The 22,491-nt window shown below is 39.8% G+C and overlaps 1 protein-coding gene across 1 annotated transcript in view; it reads left to right on the forward strand.

Moving 5' to 3' along the window:
- Nucleotides 1–22,491, forward strand: part of LOC124605348 (glycoprotein-N-acetylgalactosamine 3-beta-galactosyltransferase 1-like) — a 45,475-nt gene that overhangs the window by 15,262 nt on the left and 7,722 nt on the right. Inside the window, exons 2-3 of the mRNA XM_047136969.1 lie at nt 3,690–3,847; nt 19,723–19,878. Of these exons, the coding sequence (XP_046992925.1) occupies nt 3,690–3,847; nt 19,723–19,878 (314 nt within the window). The remainder of the gene's footprint in view (nt 1–3,689; nt 3,848–19,722; nt 19,879–22,491) is intronic.

Genomic DNA, 22,491 nt, shown 5'->3' on the forward strand with positions numbered 1-22,491 from the left:
GCCATGGCAGAGCATTACTCCACCACCACCTTGTTCCACAGTGCTCGATGCATTTGATATTCCTCGATTGTCTCGCAACGCCTTATGTAAGATTGTCAGCATACAAACAGATCTGAGTTTCTCTGTAAACTACACCCGACACCAGTACTGGGGTGTCCATTCTGCATGATTTCTTGCCCGAATGTAACAGAATCCAAGGTGGTAGTGTGTGTGACATGGTGCTCGCCATGGTTGTTGGTAATGCATGCAATTGTCTCCTATTAGTTTCATGCAATACATGCTGATTTCAGTTCTAGAGCTCTCAGTCCATGGTTTCTTTGACTCAAAAGTCTTAGATATTGATCATTATGTGCACCTGTTGAAAAAGAACAGCCTGTGCAATGTAAGTCATCCACATTACCTGTCAGTTGGAACCAATTCCATGTCCACATCTCATCAATGCAACATTTAGCATCTTCCCTGGTTGAGAAGCCTTCTTCAGGTAATGTGATGATGTGTGCCCAATCATTGGTCCCAGCTGTACTGTTCCAAAGACATCCTAATGCATCTGTATTGGTGCCTTACTTTCAGCTGAAATGCTGCAGTCCATTTGAGTGAGGTGCTCATGGTAACTATGTGTGTATGTGTTCAAAACTATGTCAAGGGCGACCTTCCAGTCGGCACAGGAAGAGTCCCAGTAGCAACATACCTGCACGACACATTGTGGTGATGCAAACCGTTTGTTTACGTGTGTGTAAATTTCCAGTAAGGAAGGAAGGTGAAATAAAATAAGATTTTTTAAATGATGTCATGTTGATTTTACCTGTTGCTATTTTTATTTTACTATTGCAATTTCAACATTTGTGCCATTTTCAACCATAAGAAGCTAGAAGCAACATAATATCAATTTAAAAATTTATGGAAGATGTGGACTCATATTACAAGAAAGTATAAATTATAATATTTAGATGTGGAGGAAGTTTGAGAAGATAATCTGGACAGAAAGAAGTACTTAAATGAGTTGGTGAATTTAGAGGAAGGCGGGAATGAGAAGATCTGTGTAGGAAAGTGCCTAAGGAGACAATGGCCATTTAATAGATACTTTGGATGGAATGATCAAAAGAAGAAAATGGGAGAAAGTAAAACATACATAATGGTGGAATGAAACTGCAACATAGTTGTGAAATGCTATGAAGATGGAGAACCACCAAACTGGGATTGCTGGACAGAGCAAATTCCATCCACCTGAATATGCAGCCAGTGTCTTAATCACTGCACTGTCTCATGTGATTGATTCTGATTCTACATTGTTCTTTAATTTTCAAACAGTGTGCTCCAAATAACTTATAATATAAAACACAATTTTGTACTTCATCACTGCACACAAAAATAATGCTGACTTCTAGGTCACAAACATGTTACTATGCGCCTGTGCATGTTCATGTCCCCCTCTTAGTCTACCTGAAAAACGTAGTCAGCAACCCCCCCCCCCCCTCCCCCTCCTGCCTCGCTGATGATGAGTAATGTCTTGACTCAGGAGAATGGCAAGGCATTGCTATCACACATTGTAAAGCTTGACAATATTATTGCCTTCTATAACCATTACATTATGATCATGCATTGTAATGTGATAGGATAGTGTAGTTATCCCCTTTCATTATTAACCATTACTCCGTACCCTCTAAGTGATCTTAAATTGGGTAGTAAGTGTTGCTTATGCAATATATTACATTTGTACAGTTTCTGCTGCAGCGATGCTTAAGATTTTGTGTTTTAGTAATTCATTATATAACTAGGTTTTTAACTGCTGCTTAGCCGATAGATGCAGATATCACATATCTACCACATGTCTCCACCTCCCCCCTCTCGCTGTCTGTCCATCACCTCATCCCTCCATGTCTGTCCACCACAACCTCCCCCCTTTCATCACCCCATCACCACCTCCACAACAATGGGAGGTTGATGGTTTTTACCCGCACAGTATTTCTTCTCAAATTGTAAGTAATATGTGTACCAGGTTTTGTAGAAAGCAGTCTAGAGACTTACGTAGAGATGTTGAACATACCTTTATGTGACATGCACTGTACACATGTATGTTCTATGCTCTGCTGTTTTGCACCATATCATATCAGAGAGAAAGTGATATTCAGCCGTGTCTCTGTTTCTTATGTCCCAAAACAAGTTGTTAAAATTATGCACTCACTGCAGACCTGGTTAACACACTCAACAGCACCATAAGAGAGGAACTGAACTTCATGCTTTATATTACAACCAAATATAAGAAATTAATACTGACAGGTCATTTTTGTACATTTTTACATCACACCTTCTCATCTCCATCACATCCCTAGAGATAGTGGACAATCTTAGTCCCACACTATTTGTATATGGTATGTACATGTATGTACGTAAGAAATTTGGTTGAAATTGCACCGGATGTTCCTGAGTTTATGGTTCAGTGTCACCCTCTTTTCATTCTCACCCCAATGGGATATAGGTTGTTCTTAACCCACAGTGGTTTTTTTTCCCTCCAGGTAATAATTAACAAGTAAACTCATGATTCTTTACAGAATCAAACTCCTCTGTATAAATCAGCTTCAAACTTCTGATTGCTTTACAAATGAGTTAATGTGTTAAATATATGTAAAGCTTGCGTGCGAAATCATGTTAAAAGTTAAAAGTCTCTTGAGTACTCTCACTATTAATTAATGTCTGAGTACTTAGCTCTCCGTTTTAAGAAACCCTAGTCTTTCATATGACTCAGTGTTTATGACATCCTGTATCCTGAAGTATGTTTCTTACAATGTCCAACTCCACGTGCATCCTCTCTCTGTCCATCTCCTCCTTTCCCCCTCTGTGTCAACCTCATTTACCCCCCCCCCCTCTCTTCTCTCTCTCTCTCTCTCTCTCTCTCTCTCTCTCTCTCTCTCTGTCTGTCTGTGTCCTCCTCTCTCCTCTCTCTGCCCATCTCCTTTTCTCCCCTCTCTCTGCCCATCTCCTTTTCTCCCCTCTCTCTGCCCATCTCCCCCTTCCCTCTCTTTCATCCATCTCCTTCTCCACTCTGTCTCTGTCCATCTCCTCTTCCTACTCTCTGCTCATCTTCTCTTCCTACTCTCTGCTCATCTCCTCCTCTTCCCTCTCTCTGTCCGTATATACATCACCCCATTTTCTTCCCCACCGACTTAGTTAATTCTGCTTGTAAAATATTGTTCTGATATGACTACCACTACCCATTACCATATTGTGCACATCATCAATGTTTTCATTTTTGGTTGCAGTTTTAGCTCATTGTTAATGTGTTCTCTTCAAGAATACTGTGGCACATTTGAATTCTGCCACATATTTTCTAACTGTTGAGAAAGGACAAACAGATTTATTATACCTTTCCTGGAGAAATTCCTTCAGTTATGACCAGTTAAAAAGCAGAAAGAGCCTTTCACTTGTAGTTTAACATGCACTATTTTGAAACATTTTGACAGATTAAAATTGTGTGTCACAGTGTATTGGTCACATTCTATCTGCTTGCTTGTGAAATATATAAAATGCACCTAACAAACATTCATAATAATAGCAGTTTTTTTGCAATTTTGTTGTATTTTGAACCATCCAAAAGCCAACTATTACTTTTGTCTTTATTTTCTTTCTTGTTTTTTTTCTGTCTTTCCACCCCATTGTTGTAGATAAATATTAATGTTTTTTAAAAAATTTAGGAAAGCACCTGGGAGAACTTGGAATAACCCCAGAGGACACAAGAGATAGCCTAGGGAGAGGAAGATTCCATGGTTACAGTTTTAACCAGTTACTGTTCCGAGGGAAGATCTCAACACTCGGTAGCTATTGGAAAAGGAGTGTCTTCCCAGTTCATGAGGTACGATTGAACTTAAAATAATATCAGTCTTGCAATAGTCTCTCTTATTATCGGTCATGCAATAGCCACCTTTCTTTACTAAAATTCTTCCTGTTTTTTTTATAAGTTTTTTTTTTTTTTTTTTTTTTTTTTTTTTTTTTTAATCCCATTCTGCTCCTTCACATCTTACATTGTTGATTTCGTAAAACTATTCTCATATTGCTGGAGGAAAACAGATCCACCACCACTATCACCATAACAATATCAACAACAACAACAATCCAAACAATTGAAGACTTTTATGTATGTGTCACTTCATTTATTTCTCTTCATTTGTTCTCTTACCATACAATCTCTACTTTTGTTATCTTTTGTCTTCTTGTGAGGCTCAGTTCTTTATATTTCTTGTTAAACTGTTTTATTTTTGTTTTGTTATTGTTTATCCTTGTCAACAAGTCCCCCATTTTTCAAGATGATCTGCTACATATGTCTTGATACTAATATTATCATCTCATTGGTGGATATGTCTTCCAAGACATGAGGTTTCCACTTCACAGAACAGGAAATCTTTTCAGAGGCTGGTGATCATTCTTAACACACACACACACACACACACACACACACACACACACACACACACACACAATTTGTCCTGATTTCAGTGTGGTTATCATGTCTTATGGTGTGTTTTGGCCATAGGTACATCCAGTCCAAGTAAAGAAAACATAAACATATAGGGAGCAATTCAATGTGAGATAACACACAAAAAGGTTAGCATCCACTACTGGATTGGACATAACAGTGATAATAACGAGCTTGAGTCTTGTGGCAACTGACTGAGCTGTTAACTACAGATTACCACAAGCAACTCTGTAATCAAACATGGATAGGCATATAAATAAAATATTAAACAAACAAGTGCTAATCATACTATGTAATGACATGAGTGTACATTAAGTGGTTTAAAATTCAGAAACAAACATTCTTCACACATTACATCAATACCAAGTGTGAATACATAGTGAAGTATTACAGTTTTCTTTGCTCATTTTTTTAACTACAAAACAAAAAAATATGAAAGAGACAGACATTGAAAGGAAATGAGGAGGGAGATAGAAAAACAAATCTGTTACCTTCATTAACATTGTATTCAAAATCCATATGAAAAACGAATTCCGTATGTCATGGAGATTGATGAAAGGAAACATTAATATAGTATCAGACAATTGCACAAATGTCGCAGACCTAGTCTCACTGATAATAACACCCACATAGTGATAGAGACTAGAGATGGGGGATCCGCTCCTGAACTGATTCATAGAGTTGAATCTTTCAAAGGAGTGAACAATCAGTGATTCAGAAAAAAAGAACGGTAGCTCCAAACGTTTCCCACAGCAGAGAGAGAGAGAGAGAGAGAGTCGGAGCAGATCAGCGGGGCCTCCGCTGGTCAGAGCACACTGCACGCCACACAACACAGCCAGCGCCGGCCTCTGCCCTGCTTCTGCATGGCTGCCTACATTGTGCAGTGCCCCATTGGATTTTGTGTTTCACATACGCCGTGCCATCTCTGTGCTTCCTCTGCCGCGTGCAGTGTCTGGTGCACCTAACTTAGCATCGCACGTCCTGCCCTCTGGGCGGTTGATGCGAGTAACAGGACAGAGAGCCTCCTAGCAGAGAACATAAGAACTACTTGCAACAACCTGCTTGCAAGAGAACGGACGATTTGTCTCGGAGCGGGTGACTGGTGGCCGTTCACCACTCCCCCTGCCCTCGGAACTCGCCCGCTCAATGCTCACCCCACCGTTCTCGACTCTAGCCAGAGCGTTGAGCAAAGCAACTCAGGTGTCAATCTGGTCATCTCTGCGGTCTTAGCTCACGCAGTAATACAGCTCGCGGCTCGACCTGCTTGACTCAGCGCCTCTGCATCGGAGTTCGTCTCTACTGGATATTATTCTTGGTAGTAATACCTGTAGGAATATTACATAATTATGTAATGTATACATCATTTGTTTTTATTTTATTTTTATTTGTTTAAACTGATCAGATTAGGTTCCTGACGACTCTTCTTACTATAGGATTTTTTATTATTGACACTCGAATTAACACTTTAATTACGAGTGAACCAATAAACATATCGCAAAATGTGATACACCAATATTTTATGACTATTTCACCTTTGACCATGATAATGGCTACAAAGCCAAAACCACGATAGTGCAAAATAAATCAATAATCAAAAACTTTGTCATATTGTGGAAATTTCAATAAACAGTACAAAATTCTTACTCATTATCTGTTTTACTTCAAAATAGGATCAAATAAGATCAAAATACAGGTATAGTACTGGAATAAACGAAGTTTAAAGGACAATGTGCCTTCCATTTATTTTATATTGTGAATGAGTGGTGAGTCATGAAAAAGAGCTAGTTCATTTCAAGGAGTGAACAGTTCTGATCCTATCTCTGAAAAGAACAGTTTTTCCCATCTCTAAGAGACAGAAAGTTGGCCAAAAACATATTTTAACCCTTTCACTGCTGTGGACATATAGACATGTCCTGCTATACCATTCCCCAGGTGCTTTTAGACCTGTATACGCGAGCACCTTGGGTTTTCTTTCAGTACTATGGACATGTATGCATGCACGCATGCTGATCCCCCAACCTCTCACTGCTGCAGACAAGTTACTTCCAAATTTCGGTTAGTATAAAAGTTATGAGTATTTATTGTACAACATATGTGCCTCATTGTGTGCTATCATTTGCAGAAAACCTCCTTTCAATATCTTGAATCATTTATGAGCTGTGACAGTTGTTATGATCACGTGATTCACGATGCACGAGTACATGAATGGGTGCATTGCGTGTAGTCCTCCATCGAATATAAAAACCCAATAACTCAAGAATGAAATGAGATATTGTTCTGCTCTCAATTTTAAGTAAAATTTTAGTTTCTTATCTATATTTCATCCCTGTTAATGTATGAGCAAAAATCAACCACATGAAAAGTTTACCCAGTGTGTTTCCACCTCGCTGAGGTGAGTACAAGTAACTAAAACAATTATGAACAGCCTTCGATTCCAGACTCCTACCTTTCTTTGGGAGACATATTTCAATTGGCATTTATAATTTCATTGCTATTAACCCTCCTGCTGCTACAGACATGCTCACTACTTGCCTCTACATTCTTGAGACTCTAAAATTCTTCAGAAAACACATAATGCCAACTGACCCCAGAGACGTAAAAAATAATGAAATACATGAACACAACACCAGGAAAAACGCAAACCTGCATGTTATATGTACAAACACTCAACTGTGTAAAAAGGGAATTTTCCACATGGGCCTCCAACTGTTCAACAATCTTCCCACTAGTATTAAGTCCATCGAAGACAACATAAAATTTAGCAAAGCCCTGAAGTCATATTTGTTGTGTCACTGTTTTTACTCTGTAAATGAATACCTAGAACAGTAATCTTGCTGTTGGTGTTAAATTGAAAACATTGAGCAATATAATACATTAGGATACTATAGGCTTACGTTAATATATATTAACAATATTAAATGATATTTTCCGACATCTGCAACACACTGTGTACCATCAGATCACATGGAATAAATAAATAAATACAGAGTGGCTTTTGTTATGGCTGTACTGCTCACCCAATGCTGATGCCTGTGCTGAGAGCACAATGGAAGATCCAGGCTGTAATCAAATGTTCTAGTGTTTCCCAACCTAATTGCTGAAGCATAGCCTTCATCTGATTGACAGTTTTGGGCTGTGTGTTATCGTGCAACATGATGATTCTGTCCGACAGCATTCTGACAGTCTACAGACCAACAGAAAGCCAACAGTAAAAACACCCTACATCTCCCCCGCCAAAGAAATCGTACAAGTTCTGGTAAGGTCATGATAACCTACCTCTTTAACTACAGGGGCCCCTGCTTGTCAAGTTCCTCTAGCATGGAACCGCAGTTGATGTGCAGCATTATGAAGAAACTTTTTGGAAACTGCAACACATGCCATAAAGTGAAAATGCCCAGGAATGTTGTCGGACAGAGCCATCCTGCTGTACGATAATGCCTGTCCCCCCCACTGTCAATCGGATGAAGGCTACTTTTCAGCCATTTAGTTAGTAAACACTGCAATATCATCCATACATCTCCGATCTTTCTCTGTGTGATTTTCATTTTTTTTTTTTTTTGGCGACCTGAAGAAAGACGTGCATGGACATTGGTTTCAATTGGAAAAGGAAGTGGAAAGATGAGTGCAGTTGTTGATCCATTAGCAACTGATCACATTCTATGAAACAGAAATTGAGCATCTCGTCTTCCAGTAGGATATACGTCTTAACGTGTGTGGTGACTACTTTTGAATTGAATCATTCCATGGTCCCACTGTTGTGGTTATTTGATTTTCATTTTACTGCCCCTGGTAGAGTATTCCAATGAAAGGTATGTGCCATGACAGGTTGTGAGGGGTGAGAATGACCCATTGTGACTTTACAACCATATTAGAAAACTACTTTGCAAACTGAGAGATCTTCACTGCAGATTTAAAAGTAGACGAAGCCTTGTTGATGAACAAAAACTGAATGAAACCTAAAGTAGTGTAAGGTGAGCCATGCATGACATATTCAACAAATTTGAAAGTAAAATTCTATCTACCAGTCTGACAGATAATCCTGTAAAATTTTGGCCATTAAAGCAGCAAACAGATCAGTGCCATCAATCAAAACATTCAGTGACTAGAAAGCTAAATTTCTTGTTCCAGAATTGTTTCACTAAAGAAGTTAATACTTTTAATTGCTGTACAACTGCCAAAATAATAGATATTAAAATAAGCAACAACAGGATAGAAAATGAACTAAAATTATTCAGCAAAGGAAAGGCAACTAACTAAACCTCATCGAATACCAACACAATTGTACATAGAGTATGCGAAAGAATTGCTCTTCTTCAAGCAGCAGTCTTCCGTAGGTAGCTGGGGGTATAAATTGTACTAAGTGTTTGGAAATGTCAGCAGTTCTTTCCCATTTTCAGGAAACAGCTGTAGGCCTGTATCAGTGATGTCAGTCTGTTGTAGAATTTGAGAACACATTTACATAATATGACTTTTTCAAGTCTCAAAATCACCTCTGTAGGCATAAATATGAATTTAGCAAACAACAATAGTGTGAAAAATCGGTTCATCCCGATTGTCCATGAGATCCAGAGGGCAATAGATACCAACGCCCATTTTTCTGCCATGTTCCATGATTTCTGAAAGGCATCCAGTACAGTTCCTCATTGTCAACTAATGAATAAAAGATGACCATACAGAATACCAGACCAGCATTGTGAGTGGATTGAAGAGTTCATAGTTGATAGGACACAGCATGTCACTCATAACGGAGAGAAATCTTCAGACAAAAAGTACCCCAAGGGAGGCATATAGGACCATTACTGTTCACCATATACATAGGGTGAACCAGAACTCCGCCAACAACCTTTCAGAGTTCGTTCAGGGAAACCTTATTATTTTGGTATAAGGTACCCACAGTCTTCGGCAGCTTGTTACAGAGTAATGATGTAATTATGATTTATTCAATTTGTTGCCACAATCACCCTTGTTTCTGTAAAAGTGCCTTCACATTAATGAAGAAGCCTTTGTGCGCAATAATCAAAATGTACAACACAGAGCATTGCAAACAGTCAGATGAAACACATTCAGTTTTATCACCATGAGTACATTCTGTTCTGTCAGTCTATCGTACAGCACGTAACAAATGCAGAACTGTTCCCTTGCATGAATTGTTCAAAATGTTGGCCACCATAACCATGACAGAGTGTACAGTGATGCATCATCAACTGTCTTACACACTGAAGAATTCCAGGAGTTGAGAGTATTACTTCCATTCCCACGATAATCCTGACAACTAGTTCCATACGAGTATCAACCAGAGTTGTGTAAACTAGGCTTTTCACATGCCCCCAGAAGAAGAAGTCAATTGGTGTCACATCTTGTGACCAAGCTGGCCATGGTGTGGAACCAATGTGACCAAACTGTACTTCATTGTGGTTTCTAACATTGAGTGTGAAGTGTGCCAGCACCTGTAAAGCTAAAACAACATAATATGATGAATTCTCAGCAGCACATCTTCTAGAAACTATGGGATTACATATTGAAGGCATGTTTAGTACCCAACTCCATTCTGTGTGTCAGGAGACAGGGAAGGTCCAATCACAAAATTGTTGACAGTACCAGCCCATACGTTCATAGTAAATATCTGTCAATAGAACCGACACACTAATGCTTTTCATCTTCCCATACATGGCTGTTACAACTGTTGAACATACCCTCACTTGCAACTATAGCCTTGTATGTGAACAATGCAAAAGCAGGAACATTGGAGTTTTCTACACATTACTGTAGGAACCAATTTGTAAACGCCACTAGAAATGGGAAGTCCGCTGGCTGCAACAACTGCACATTCTGTGAATTATACAGGTGCAATTGTTGTTCATGTAAGGCACTCAGAACAGTTTACTGGCTTATGTTTAAAGCTCATGCTACACACTGAGTGCTATAGGCAGGGTAGACACCAGTTGCTTGTAACACATTCTTTCCATGTGGGGTACTCTAACATACCTCACACAGCCAGTATCTTCCATTCTAACAAAGAATGTTGCCTATGTACTGATGCAAAAGTACTGAGGTGGGGTTGCTGTCTGTACGAGAACAGCTCAGCTTAGCATAGTCATGCCACTCTCCAATTCCATTCAGCGAACCACTACACCAGGTGCTTGTTGGCCAACTCTTCATCAGTAAACCTATCTGTAGTACCACAGTATATCACTGTAAATGTGCAACTGACAATACCAGGAAACAAAAACCTAGATAAAACCAAGCAGTAGTGAATGCAAAATTGATGGCAATGAGTTAAGGAGGGCATTACTGTTGTCTGCAGCTGGTACTGTGAGCAAATGGAAAACAGACGCACAGTTCATACCATCAAAATCTGCATTGTTGTCCACTATTTTCACCACAAAACAGACAGAAAACTAACTGGGAGATGAAACCAAATGAAATGCAGTAACCCTGTAATGAGGTTTGGGAGACTGGTATAAGGGTACACCAGAATACTCAGAAGGTCTGAACACCTCTGCAAGTTTGTCAGTGGAGTTCTGGTTCACTCTGTATATAAGTGACGAAGTCGATAACATCAGAAGCTCCGTGATTCCATCTGCAGACAGTGCTGTTGGATGTAGACAGTTGTAGCAAAATGCAGGAAGATGTGCAGACAGTTGACAATTTGATGCAGGAACTGGCATTTATTATATGATTATGTGACTACCAAAAGTTACTGGAAGTAGTCACATCCATTACATATCTGGGAGTTATGTAAAGTTTAAAGTAGTAATTAAATTAATCTTAGGAAAGGCAGATGATAGATCAAGGTTCATTGGAGGAATCCTCCACGCACAAAAACAGTAGCTTAAAAACTGTCAGTTGATTGTTACTTGAATAGTGCTCATCAGTCAGGACCTTTACCAGATACAGGATTGACAAATGGAATACAAAAGATCCAAAGGAGAACAGTGCATTTCACCACAGGTTCATATAGTAAGTGCAAAAGCATCACAGAGATACTCACCTAACTGCAGTTGCAGGCATAAGAGAAGCTGTGAGCATTACAGTATGGTTTATTATTAAAATTTCAGGAGTGTACAATCCTAGAAGAGTCAACCAATACGTTGCCTCCTACACACGGCACACAGAGAAGCCATGAAAGCTAAACTACAGACATTTGAGCTAACGTATATCCTTGCCAATAGTTGCCCTTCCCAGGCACAGTTCATGACAGGAATATATTTACTATAAGCAGCCTTTTGGCCACTTCCATAACTTTGTCATTATTTTACTGGTTGGCCTTTTAATTTGCAGCCTTCTTCCATAAAAACAGCTCTCATCATAATATATCTTTTCTCTGGGTATTGCCTTTGACTATTGTATACTGTCTTGGCATTTAGTTTTTTGTTCTGACATGTTAACTGCCCATAGTTTTTCAGTGCATCCTTAACTGCCAGCTAAACACATTGCTTTGTGCCTTCTATCTTTCCATAGACTTAAGTTTTCAGTGGCTTACTCTCGCTATTGCCAGCCCTGTGTCTTTCCACACCAATTACTTCTTTCCTTCCTTCCTTTATTTATTTATTTCTTTCTTTTTACATAAAATATTCTGTTTTCATACACAGGAGAATGGCCACTTTATTTTTGTCAATAAGTTAAAGTACCACCCTTAGTAATTTCGAGCTTTTCCACTTTTTATATATGTACACTGAAATTTTCATAATGTAGATGTTAGAAAAATTTGCAACATCTGAAGTAAATCAGAGCTTATTTTCTTCTCTCTCTCTCTCTCTCTCTCTCTCTCTCTCTCCCTCTCTCTCTCTCTTTTTAAAAGTGGCTATTGAATTACGAGGAGTGTATAATAACAGATGCAACTCCAGCTTGTGAATGGGAAGTAAATAAAGACATGACATTGAGTAATTTAAGAATGAGAATTAATTTTTTACTTGTGAAGTAAATTAAATTGGGTCCAGGCTTACACAAAAAAAAAAAAAAAAAAAAAAAACAGCACCTCTGAAATGCATTCAAGTGACCACATGAATCTACCAATCCTGATATATGTACTGTAACTCATCTTTTATCACTGCTTTCAAAGCTGCTTGCCATTTAAGTCTGATCTGAGATGAGGAAAAAAAGAAAGAGATTATATTAGGGCTGTGTGGAGGATATGACTGAGTCACTCTCTTGTCACTGCATTGTTGCAGTTTAAGCACTGATTAGATGGTCCAGTGCAAGGAACTATCATTGGATGTCTTCAAGCATGATCTTCAAAACTGACTCTTAATAGGGTTTCATAATTGTTGAATGCTTATAATTGATAAACCATTTGATTAGTCAAAGAAATGCAGTATTAAAATTTCCTGTGTGTAGAAATACTCTGTTTGAAATCCAATTTGAACCTTGCTGTTCCAGTCTTTTCAGGGTGTACGTAAATCATTCCATGCTGATACTAAGATAGTCCCTGAACAAAGACAGTCTGTCAATGGCCACAGCTTACCATTAACTTGATCAGATAATGTAAACTGAACTTTAGAACAAATGTTCTTTCAAATTTGTGAATGCTTGGTCATTGTGTTTCTACTCTGAGAGCAAAGGAAACCACAGATACTTACAAGATTTTGACCTGTCCAGTAAAGTGGAAAAACCATTCCAATATTTGTAGGGTTCTTCTTTGTGTGTCCCTTCTGCTCTTCTTCCAGCTCCTTCAAGAGAATAATTCCATAGTTCTGTGGCACAGTTGTAAACTTTTATTTTGGACAATTTACGGGACTTATTTACTCAAAAAACAAGACTGAAAGCATTTGAGTTTTAGGACAGTGTCCTTCTTTGGAGCTAATGAATACAAAACATGCATACACAGGTATGACTTTATTGTCCCTGCTGACTACATTGTACAGGTGCTGTAACCCAACTGGGAATCACATGCAAAAATGCTGGGGGCACTGAAAGCTGTTCATGGGAAGTTGAGATTGTTGCCAGTTGCTGACTGTTGATGTTGCCGAAACTGTTCAGAGTTGATGATAGTTTGGACAGGTGCAACAATCCCTGGTTCTAGAGCACCAGTTACAACAGCTGCTGCCACTAGTGCTGTTGTTTCAGGTGTTTAATAATTTCATCATCAATCTGGATGTGAAGACCACTAATGTGGTGTTAACGCTCTTCCATGAATAATTGAATTCAGTAACAAAGCATAGAATGATATAGTACACATAAAAACAGCCGTGTACCGCAAGTCTCTAGAGGAACGGAGGGTTCCAAATGATTGGAAAAGAGCACAGATAGTCCCAGTCTTCAAGAAGGGTCGTCGAGCAGATGCGCAAAACTATAGACCTATATCTCTTACGTCGATCTCTTGTAGAATTTTAGAACATGTTTTTTGCTCGCGTATCATGTCATTTCTGGAAACCCAGAATCTACTATGTAGGAATCAACATGGATTCCGGAAACAGCGATCGTGTGAGACCCAACTCGCCTTATTTGTTCATGAGACCCAGAAAATATTAGATACAGGCTCCCAGGTAGATGCTATTTTTCTTGACTTCCGGAAGGCGTTCGATACAGTTCCGCACTGTCGCCTGATAAACAAAGTAAGAGCCTACGGAATATCAGACCAGCTGTGTGGCTGGATTGAAGAGTTTTTAGCAAACAGAACACAGCATGTTGTTATCAATGGAGAGACGTCTACAGACGTTAAAGTAACCTCTGGCGTCCCACAGGGGAGTGTTATGGGACCATTGCTTTTCACAATATATATAAATGACTTAGTAGATAGTGTCGGAAGTTCCATGCGGCTTTTCGCGGATGATGCTGTAGTATACAGAGAAGTTGCTGCATTAGAAAATTGTAGCGAAATACAGGAAGATCTGCAGCGGATAGGCACTTGGTGCAGGGAGTGGCAACTGACCCTTAACATAGACAAATGTAATGTATTGCGAATACATAGAAAGAAGGATCCTTTATTGTATGATTATATGATAGCGGAACAAACACTGGTAGCAGTTACTTCTGTAAAATATCTGGGAGTATGCGTACGGAACGATTTGAAGTGGAATGATCATATAAAACTAATTGTTGGTAAGGCGGATACCAGGTTGAGATTCATTGGGAGAGTGCTTAGAAAATGTAGTCCATCAACAAAGGAGGTGGCTTACAAAACACTCGTTCGACCTATACTTGAGTATTGCTCATCAGTGTGGGATCCGTACCAGGTCGGGTTGACGGAGGAGATAGAGAAGATCCAAAGAAGAGCGGCGCGTTTCATCACTGGGTTATTTGGTAACCGTGATAGCGTTACGGAGATGTTTAATAAACTCAAGTGGCAGACTCTGCAAGAGAGGCGCTCTGCATCGCGGTGTAGCTTGCTCGCCAGGTTTCGAGAGGGTGTGTTTCTGGATGAGGTATCGAATATATTGCTTCCCCCTACTTATACTTCCCGAGGAGATCACGAATGTAAAATTAGAGAGATTAGAGCGCGCACGGAGGCTTTCAGACAGTCGTTCTTCCCGCGAACCATACGCGACTGGAACAGGAAAGGGAGGTAATGACAGTGGCACGTAAAGTGCCCTCCGCCACACACCGTTGGGTGGCTTGCGGAGTATCAATGTAGATGTAGATGTAGATGTAGATAGCTGAAGAAACAGTTTGAAGAAATGAATAACAACCTTTTTTGCTGACCATTGAAATGTAATCCTGTCTGTGTGTAATTTTACCTAGTTCCTATCTTCATTAGAAATATTATTCTTCTAATTACTTGTAGAGAATCTACACAAGTCTGGATTGAATGTAAACAAGGTTTATTGAAACAAGTGTCCAAGGGTACATGGTGTATTTGGGCTTCTGTGGTTACATGGAAAGCAATCCCTGTGGAGGAGCACTAACATTGGAATGCCTCATCCTCCGGGCATTCACCAACCTCTGTGATGAGCGAGAGAGATGCCCGCTATTGCACAACACATCTTAATCAAGTTCGTTTGAATGTGCATGTTAATGGTAGTCACATTTGTCACTCTTTCATGGTCATGTGAGAAGTGCTGGTGTAAGGAGTTCAAGAAAGGACAAAAATGTGTTGAAAAAATAGCACACTTCCGCCATCCCCACACTGTCATCATACCACTAATCATTGAGGCCACTCATTAACTTTTAGAAGGTGTTCAGTCTCAAAGTTGGTCAGAAACATTGTATCTGTTATGAAAGTGATCAGTCATTCAGAATGAGTTGGAATTCCAAAAAGTGTCAGTTTGTTGATTTTTAAAATTTTTGAATGGGTAATACAAGCTGCATTCTTCACACACTTCTCATGTCGTGTGAAGGAAGAGGTGATGGGTTTTTGCCAAAAATTGTCCCATCTATTGAGACTTGGATCCGTCATCACTCATTCAAATTGAAGAAAACTATAATCAAATGGTGCAGGCATGGAAACTGGGTGGTGGTGAAAGCTGGTTGTCTGCTGTTAAACTCACAAGCACAGTTTTCTAGAAATGAAAAGGTACTCTAGTGGTAGATTCCATGCAGTAACATCGGGCTATTAATGCTGCTTACTATTGGATTCTTCTTTGGCATGTTCAAATTGGATACCATTCAAAACAGAACAGAACCAAGGCTGGAAGTATGTTGCAACATTGTAACAAGGCTAGACCCACAAACATTAACTGATGTTCATTGACCTGCCTGTGAGCATCCAGCCTGTAGCTCAAGGTTGTTATGTGTTGGTGCCACATATTTTACCTGCTCAAGGAAGCTCTTGGTGAACTGGTGGAGAGTGCTTCTTGACCAGTGCAGAGGTACTACAGTTTGTGTGCAGTTGGTATTAGTGTACTCATACTTTCTACAACGTTGTTGTTGTTGTGGTCTTCAGTCCTGAGACTGGTTTGATTCAGCTCTCCATGCTACTCTATCCTGTGCAAGCTTCTTCATCTCCCAGTACCTACTGCAGCCTACATCCTTCTGAATCTGCTTAGTGTATTCATCTCTTGGTCTCCCTCTACAATTTTTACCCTCCACGCTGCCTTCCAATACTAAATTGGTAATTCCTCGATGTCTCAGAACATGTCCTACCAACCGATCCCTTCTTCTAGTCAAGTTGTGCCACAAACTCCTCTTCTCCCACATTCTATTCAATACCTCCTCATTAGTTATGTGATCTACCCATCTAATCTTCAGCAGTCTTCTGTAGCACCACATTTCGAAAGCTTCTATTCTCTTCTTGTCTAAACTATTTATTGTCCACGTTTCACTTCCGTACATGGCTACACTCCATACAAATATTTTCAGAATCGACTTCCTGACATTTAAATCTATACTCGATGTTAACAAATTTTTCTTCTTCAGAAACGCTTTCCTTACCATTGCCAGTCTACATTTTATATCTCTCTACTTCGACCATCATCAGTTATTTTGCTCCCCAAATAGTAAAACTCCTTTACTACTTTAAGTGTCTCATTTCCTAATCTAATTCCCTCCGCATCACCCGACTTAATTCGACTACATTCCATTATCCTCATTTTGGTTTTGTTGATGTTCATCTTATATCCGCCTTTCAAGACACTGTCCATTCCATTCAACTGCTCTTCCAAGTCCTTTGCTGTCTCTGACAGAATTACAATGTCATTGGCGAACCTCAAAGTTTTTATTTCTTCTCCATGGATTTTAACACCTACTCTGAACTTTTCTTTTCTTTCCTTTATTGCTTGCTCAATATACAGATTGAATAACATCGGGGAGAGGCTACAACCCTGTCTCACTCCCTTCCCAACCACTGCTTCCCTTTCATATCCCTCGACTCTTATAACTGCCACCTGGTTTCTGTACAAATTGTAAATAGCCTTTCGCTCCCTGTATTTTACCCCCACCACCTTCAGAATTTGAAAGAGAGTATACCAATCAACATTGCCAAAAGCTTTCTCTAAGTCTACAAATGCTAGAAATGTAGGTTTGCCTTTCCTTAATCTTTCTTCTAAGATAAGTCATAGAGTCAGTATTGCCTCACGTGTTCCAGCATTTCTATGGAATCCAAACTGATCTTCCTCGAGGTCGGCTTCTATCAGTTTTTCCATTCGTCTGTAAAGAATTCGCGTTAGTATTTTGCAGCTGTAACTTATTAAACTGATAGTTTGGTAATTTTCACATCTGTCAACACCTGCTTTCTTTGGGATTGGAATTATTATATTCTTCTTGAAGTCTGAGGGTATTTCACCAGTCTCATACATCTTTCTCACCAGATGGTAGAGTTTTGTCAGGACTGGCTCTCCCAAGGCTGTCAGTAGTTCTAATGCAATGTTGTCTACTCCGGGGGCCGTGTTTCGACTCAGGTCTTTCAGTGCCCTGTCAAACTCTTCACGCAGTATCATATCTCCCATTTCATCTTCATCTACCTCCTCTTACATTTCCATAATATTGTCGTCAAGTACATCGCGCTAGTATAAACCCTATATACACTCCTTCCACCTTTCTGCTTTCCCTTCTTTGCTTAGATCTGGGATTCCATCAAAGCTCTTGATATTCATGCAAGTGGTTCTCCCTTCTCCAAAGGTCTCTTTAATTTTCCTGTGGGCAGTATCTATCTTACCCCTAGCGAGATAAGCCTCTACATCCTTACATTTGTCCTCTAGCCTTCCCTTCTTAGCCATTTTGCACTTCCTGTCGATATCATTTTTGAGACATTTGTATTCCATTTTGCCTGCTTCATTTACTGCATTTTTAAATTTTCTCCTTTCATCAATTAAATTCAATATTTCTTCTGTTACCCAAGGGTTTCTACTAGCCCTCGTCTTTTTACCTATTTGATCCTCTGCTGCCTTCACTATTTCATCCCTCAAAGCTACCCATTCTTCTTCTACTATATTTCTTTCCCCCATTCCTGTCAATTGGTTCCTTATGCTCTCCCTGGAACTCTGTACAACCTCTGGTTCTTCAGTTTATCCAGGTCCCATCTCCTTAAATTCCCACCTTTTTGCAGTTTCTTCAGTTTTAATCTACAGTTCATAACCAATAGATTGTGGTCAGAGTCCACATCTGCCCCTGGAAACAAACATTGCATTAACAAACATTGCATTAAAACTGACCAGTGGTAAAAGTATGTATGAGGTTTGAATGAAAAGTGATGCCTCTACCTTCATTAATTGGTTTTGGATGGGAATATTTTAATAAATCAAATGCAGAAATAATCCATAGAATGTGATCTTTAATTACCAATATTCACTTTTCCGCATAATAACCATCCAATTGGATACATTTCTGACAACAATAAACAAGTTTTCTGAAGCCGTCACGGAAGAAGTCGACATTCTGTTTCTGCAACCACAGTCTCACAGTTCTCTCAATGTCTCTGGGTCGTAATGGTGTACCCACGTTTTGTCTCCTGTCACAGTTGAATGGAGAAAGGTGTCACCTTCAGTCTCGTAACGTGAGAGGAGTTCCTGGCAAATTTCAAGTCTGTGAGCTTTCATTTCAGGAGTCAGCATCCTGGGTACCCATTGTGCACAGATCTTCCGATAACCAAGCAAATCAATAATGTGACCCATGTGTTCTTGTGAAATGCCGATTGTGCTTGCAGTTTCTCTCTGAGTGATACGATGATCGTCCTGAATCAATCTGTCAACGTTTTGCTTGTGAAACTTGGTGGTTGCTATCACAGGACATCCAACTCTTTGTTTGTCACCTTCTGCTGTCAAGAATTCAATGAATGCACGATGCTTAAATCGTATTCTCTGACAGTCTGCGCAGGGTTCCATACTTTGCACTGTAACAACACAACTGTTCAATACTAAGGCTTCCCGTGAACTCGAGATGTAGAGGAGAGGCTACGGAACAAGCCAGTACCTGCCGCATACCAATGCTGCCAACTGTTGAAGAGTTACGAAGGTCGAGGCATTACTCTTCAGTCCACCCTCATAGATAAGCAATGAAACAGTAAATGTGAATCAATTTTGAATAATAAAAATTTTATTATGAAAGGCTCATTCATGTTTTATCCATTCTCATATTTATAGTACACTGTTGGACTGCAAAATACTGCCTCTGGCAGAAATATATGAATATTAGAATGTTACGAAACTATTAACCTTTCTCAAACTGATGCAGACTGCGCAATTCACATATTCAACTGTCCTTGGAAGAACAATAGATCTTGTTATTTTTTTGTCTGTATACTTTTTATGTTCATTACTTGTTTCATAATGCCTCATCATCAAACACATAACCTCCTGAACTTTCTTGTATAATGACATATTGGTTAAGTTATTAGTGTTCAACAATTTTTAGTGAATTATTTTCTTACCACAAATTCTCAGGGCCGCGAGTGCTGCAGTGACTTGTCTATAACTTTCCATGGAATTGAAGCAGATAAAATATATCTTTATGACTACCTACTCAACCATCTGAGAGTCTTCAGGCATGGCGGCCATCGTGGAAACATGCCACCTGTACTTAGCACACCAGAAGAAGAAGTAAGTCATTATATGTTTAAATTGCATTGTTCTCTTTGTCATTTTAGGTTCATCCGCTACCTACTTTTTAGTTTAACTATGCCCTGTCTTTTGTTAACTTGATTTAAAGAATATAGCCACATTCAAAAAATCAATGCTACTAGGAACTTTATTTCATGTTGCAATTCACATAATTCTAGGGCCTCTGCACGTGATATAAATTAATCCAATAGGTTTCCAGATATTTACATCATTGCATAAAATAAAAACCTGTAACAAAATAATCATAATTTTGTGATATTAGTGTTCTTATCTATTCTTTTATTGCTTTACACAATGTACGGTTGCTTACTTTACTTTATTTTTTCATGTCTGGAAGCCAAATCATAGTCTTTAAGTCCAGTATTGTATGACATCCAAGGCTTCTTTCCTATCCAGCCACAAACTGTCATGGTTGTATCTGTAGGGGCAGTTTAGAGCAGCCCAGGAGGTATTCCATGTCTTGCACAATTCCACAACCACACTTGTCGTCATCCACATTGCCTTGACCCCACCCTGTTCTAATGTGGTTCAGGTTCCTCAGTGTTTCCAGTTTGTTCTGAAACTGCCAGACACTACCTGTGCTGGTGGATAGTCAGATAGTGGTTCTTCCGTGGCCTGGCTTAAGAACCTTTTACGGCGTCTCAGTCATCCAGGCTCTTACTGAATGCCAAAGAGAGTATGACAGTTGCCAGTAGATGATCTGTGCATCTTTGTAAATTAATGAGATGATTTTTGGGAGCTGGGACTTGCAAGATCAGCAGTTTTGTAGCACTTTGTGGGTTGTGGGTTTCATATGCCCCATTGTTATTCAACATGTTTCAATAAGGGTTGTGTTGACTTTCTTTGCATGGGTAGATTGAGTCCATACAGGGCAGGCGTATTCAGCCATAGAGAAGGGTAATGCTTGTGCAGTGGTTCTCAGTACAGGAGGGTTTGCTCCCCATGTGCTATTTACGGGTTTTGCAAAATATTGTTTCTGGAGGACACCTTATGATGAACCTTTTTACACTGGTGTCGATATGTCCGGGATCTTTCCAACATCACACCTGTGTGTTCCAATGTGATATTACTCCAAGAAACATTGAGCTTCTGTGAGCTGTGCTTGCCAGGTCATCTGCATGTAGGAAATACTTAATATAATTAGGTGTTGGCTGGTTGTTAAGTGTGTAGTTTGAAAAGGAAGTGGGCCATATAGTTGAAGGAATGGGCAGAGAGGAGGTGGTTTTAATTTCTCAACTGAGACGTCTGCATTCAAATTAACCATTCCCATTCTGTTTTAAACTTTCCTGGGCTTTGTAACGGGGATATTGTGCTTAATTTTAAAGATATGGTGAGGTTTTTGGGTCTCACATTTGGCTGTAAACTTGCATGGTTGCACACCTTAGGGATATGAAAAGATGTCCTGGAAAGCACTGAGCATTGTAAAATATGTTAGCCATAATTCATTTTGTGCTGACTGAACTTGTCTGCTCCAGTTTTACAGGGTCTTTGTGTGACCCTGGCCTAATTATAGTGCACAGTGTGTGAGTGTCTGTATGAGGCCATTATATATTGGACTTTGTGTACTATGAAGGAATTTGGCTAGCCACTAGGGACTTCAGAACCAGCCCCATACCAATCCATGCTGAAGCTAGTGACCCACCACTTCACATCAGGTGATGACTCCTCATAGTGCAACAATCCTCTAAAACACTGTCCATGCCATAAACATCCTTGGCCACTAATAGAAATGCTATTCTATCAGTGACAATGAGCAATGAGGCCCTATGGGTTTTGCTCAGAGCAGAGCCTTTAGGAGATGAAAGTGGCTGGTTTTAAAGTTTTGCACCAAGGTTGGAGAAGATCTCCACCGTGGCTCCTGCAGGGGCCCAGAGTTATTTCAGGCTTGACTCATAATAGAAAAGACTGCACTCCATATTTTAAATTTCACTGTGTTTCTTAACAATTTAGATAGGCATCACAGTTTTAAAGTTGCATACCTTGGTGGCTCTAAGCAAGAGGATTCCCTTGGCCATTCAGTAGCATTTCGTGATCATGTCTTCAGGATTCATTTTTGCTGTGAATATATTGTAGTTACCGCAGAGCTACATGTGATATAGAAAGCAGATGAGGCATTTCTAGGGCAGACAGTTTTTCACCTACTCCAATTCCATTAGTGCCCTCCAACCATTGCAAATAAACTGTTCCAGCTAACATATGACCAACTGTACTTCATTCAACAACAGGGGAACCTGGTGTGTTTCTACCGTGTACCAGGGCATGTGGGAATTTGGGGAAGTGAATAGGCAAGCCAACCTGCCAAGGAGGCCCTCAAGGAAGGAGCTGTGACACTATGTGCCATTCCCCTGCAAGTTGTCCTTTTGGTGGTGAATCAGAGATCTGTGCAATTGTGGGAGGAGTGGCTGGAAGTGAGGGACAATACACTGCACTTGGTGAAGCCAGCCAGCTATCAATCTAGCTGTAGCCTAGCTCCTGCCAGTCTGGCGGGATGAAGTGGCCTTGACCCACTACCAAATTGGGCACTGTCCCCTAATACATGGCTTCTTCCTCTGGTGAGAGAACCCCAGCTCCCTCCCCAAATTTCTGATGCCT

Source organism: Schistocerca americana, chromosome 3 (genome assembly GCF_021461395.2).
Source record: "Schistocerca americana isolate TAMUIC-IGC-003095 chromosome 3, iqSchAmer2.1, whole genome shotgun sequence".
NCBI classification, from domain to species: domain Eukaryota; kingdom Metazoa; phylum Arthropoda; class Insecta; order Orthoptera; family Acrididae; genus Schistocerca; species Schistocerca americana.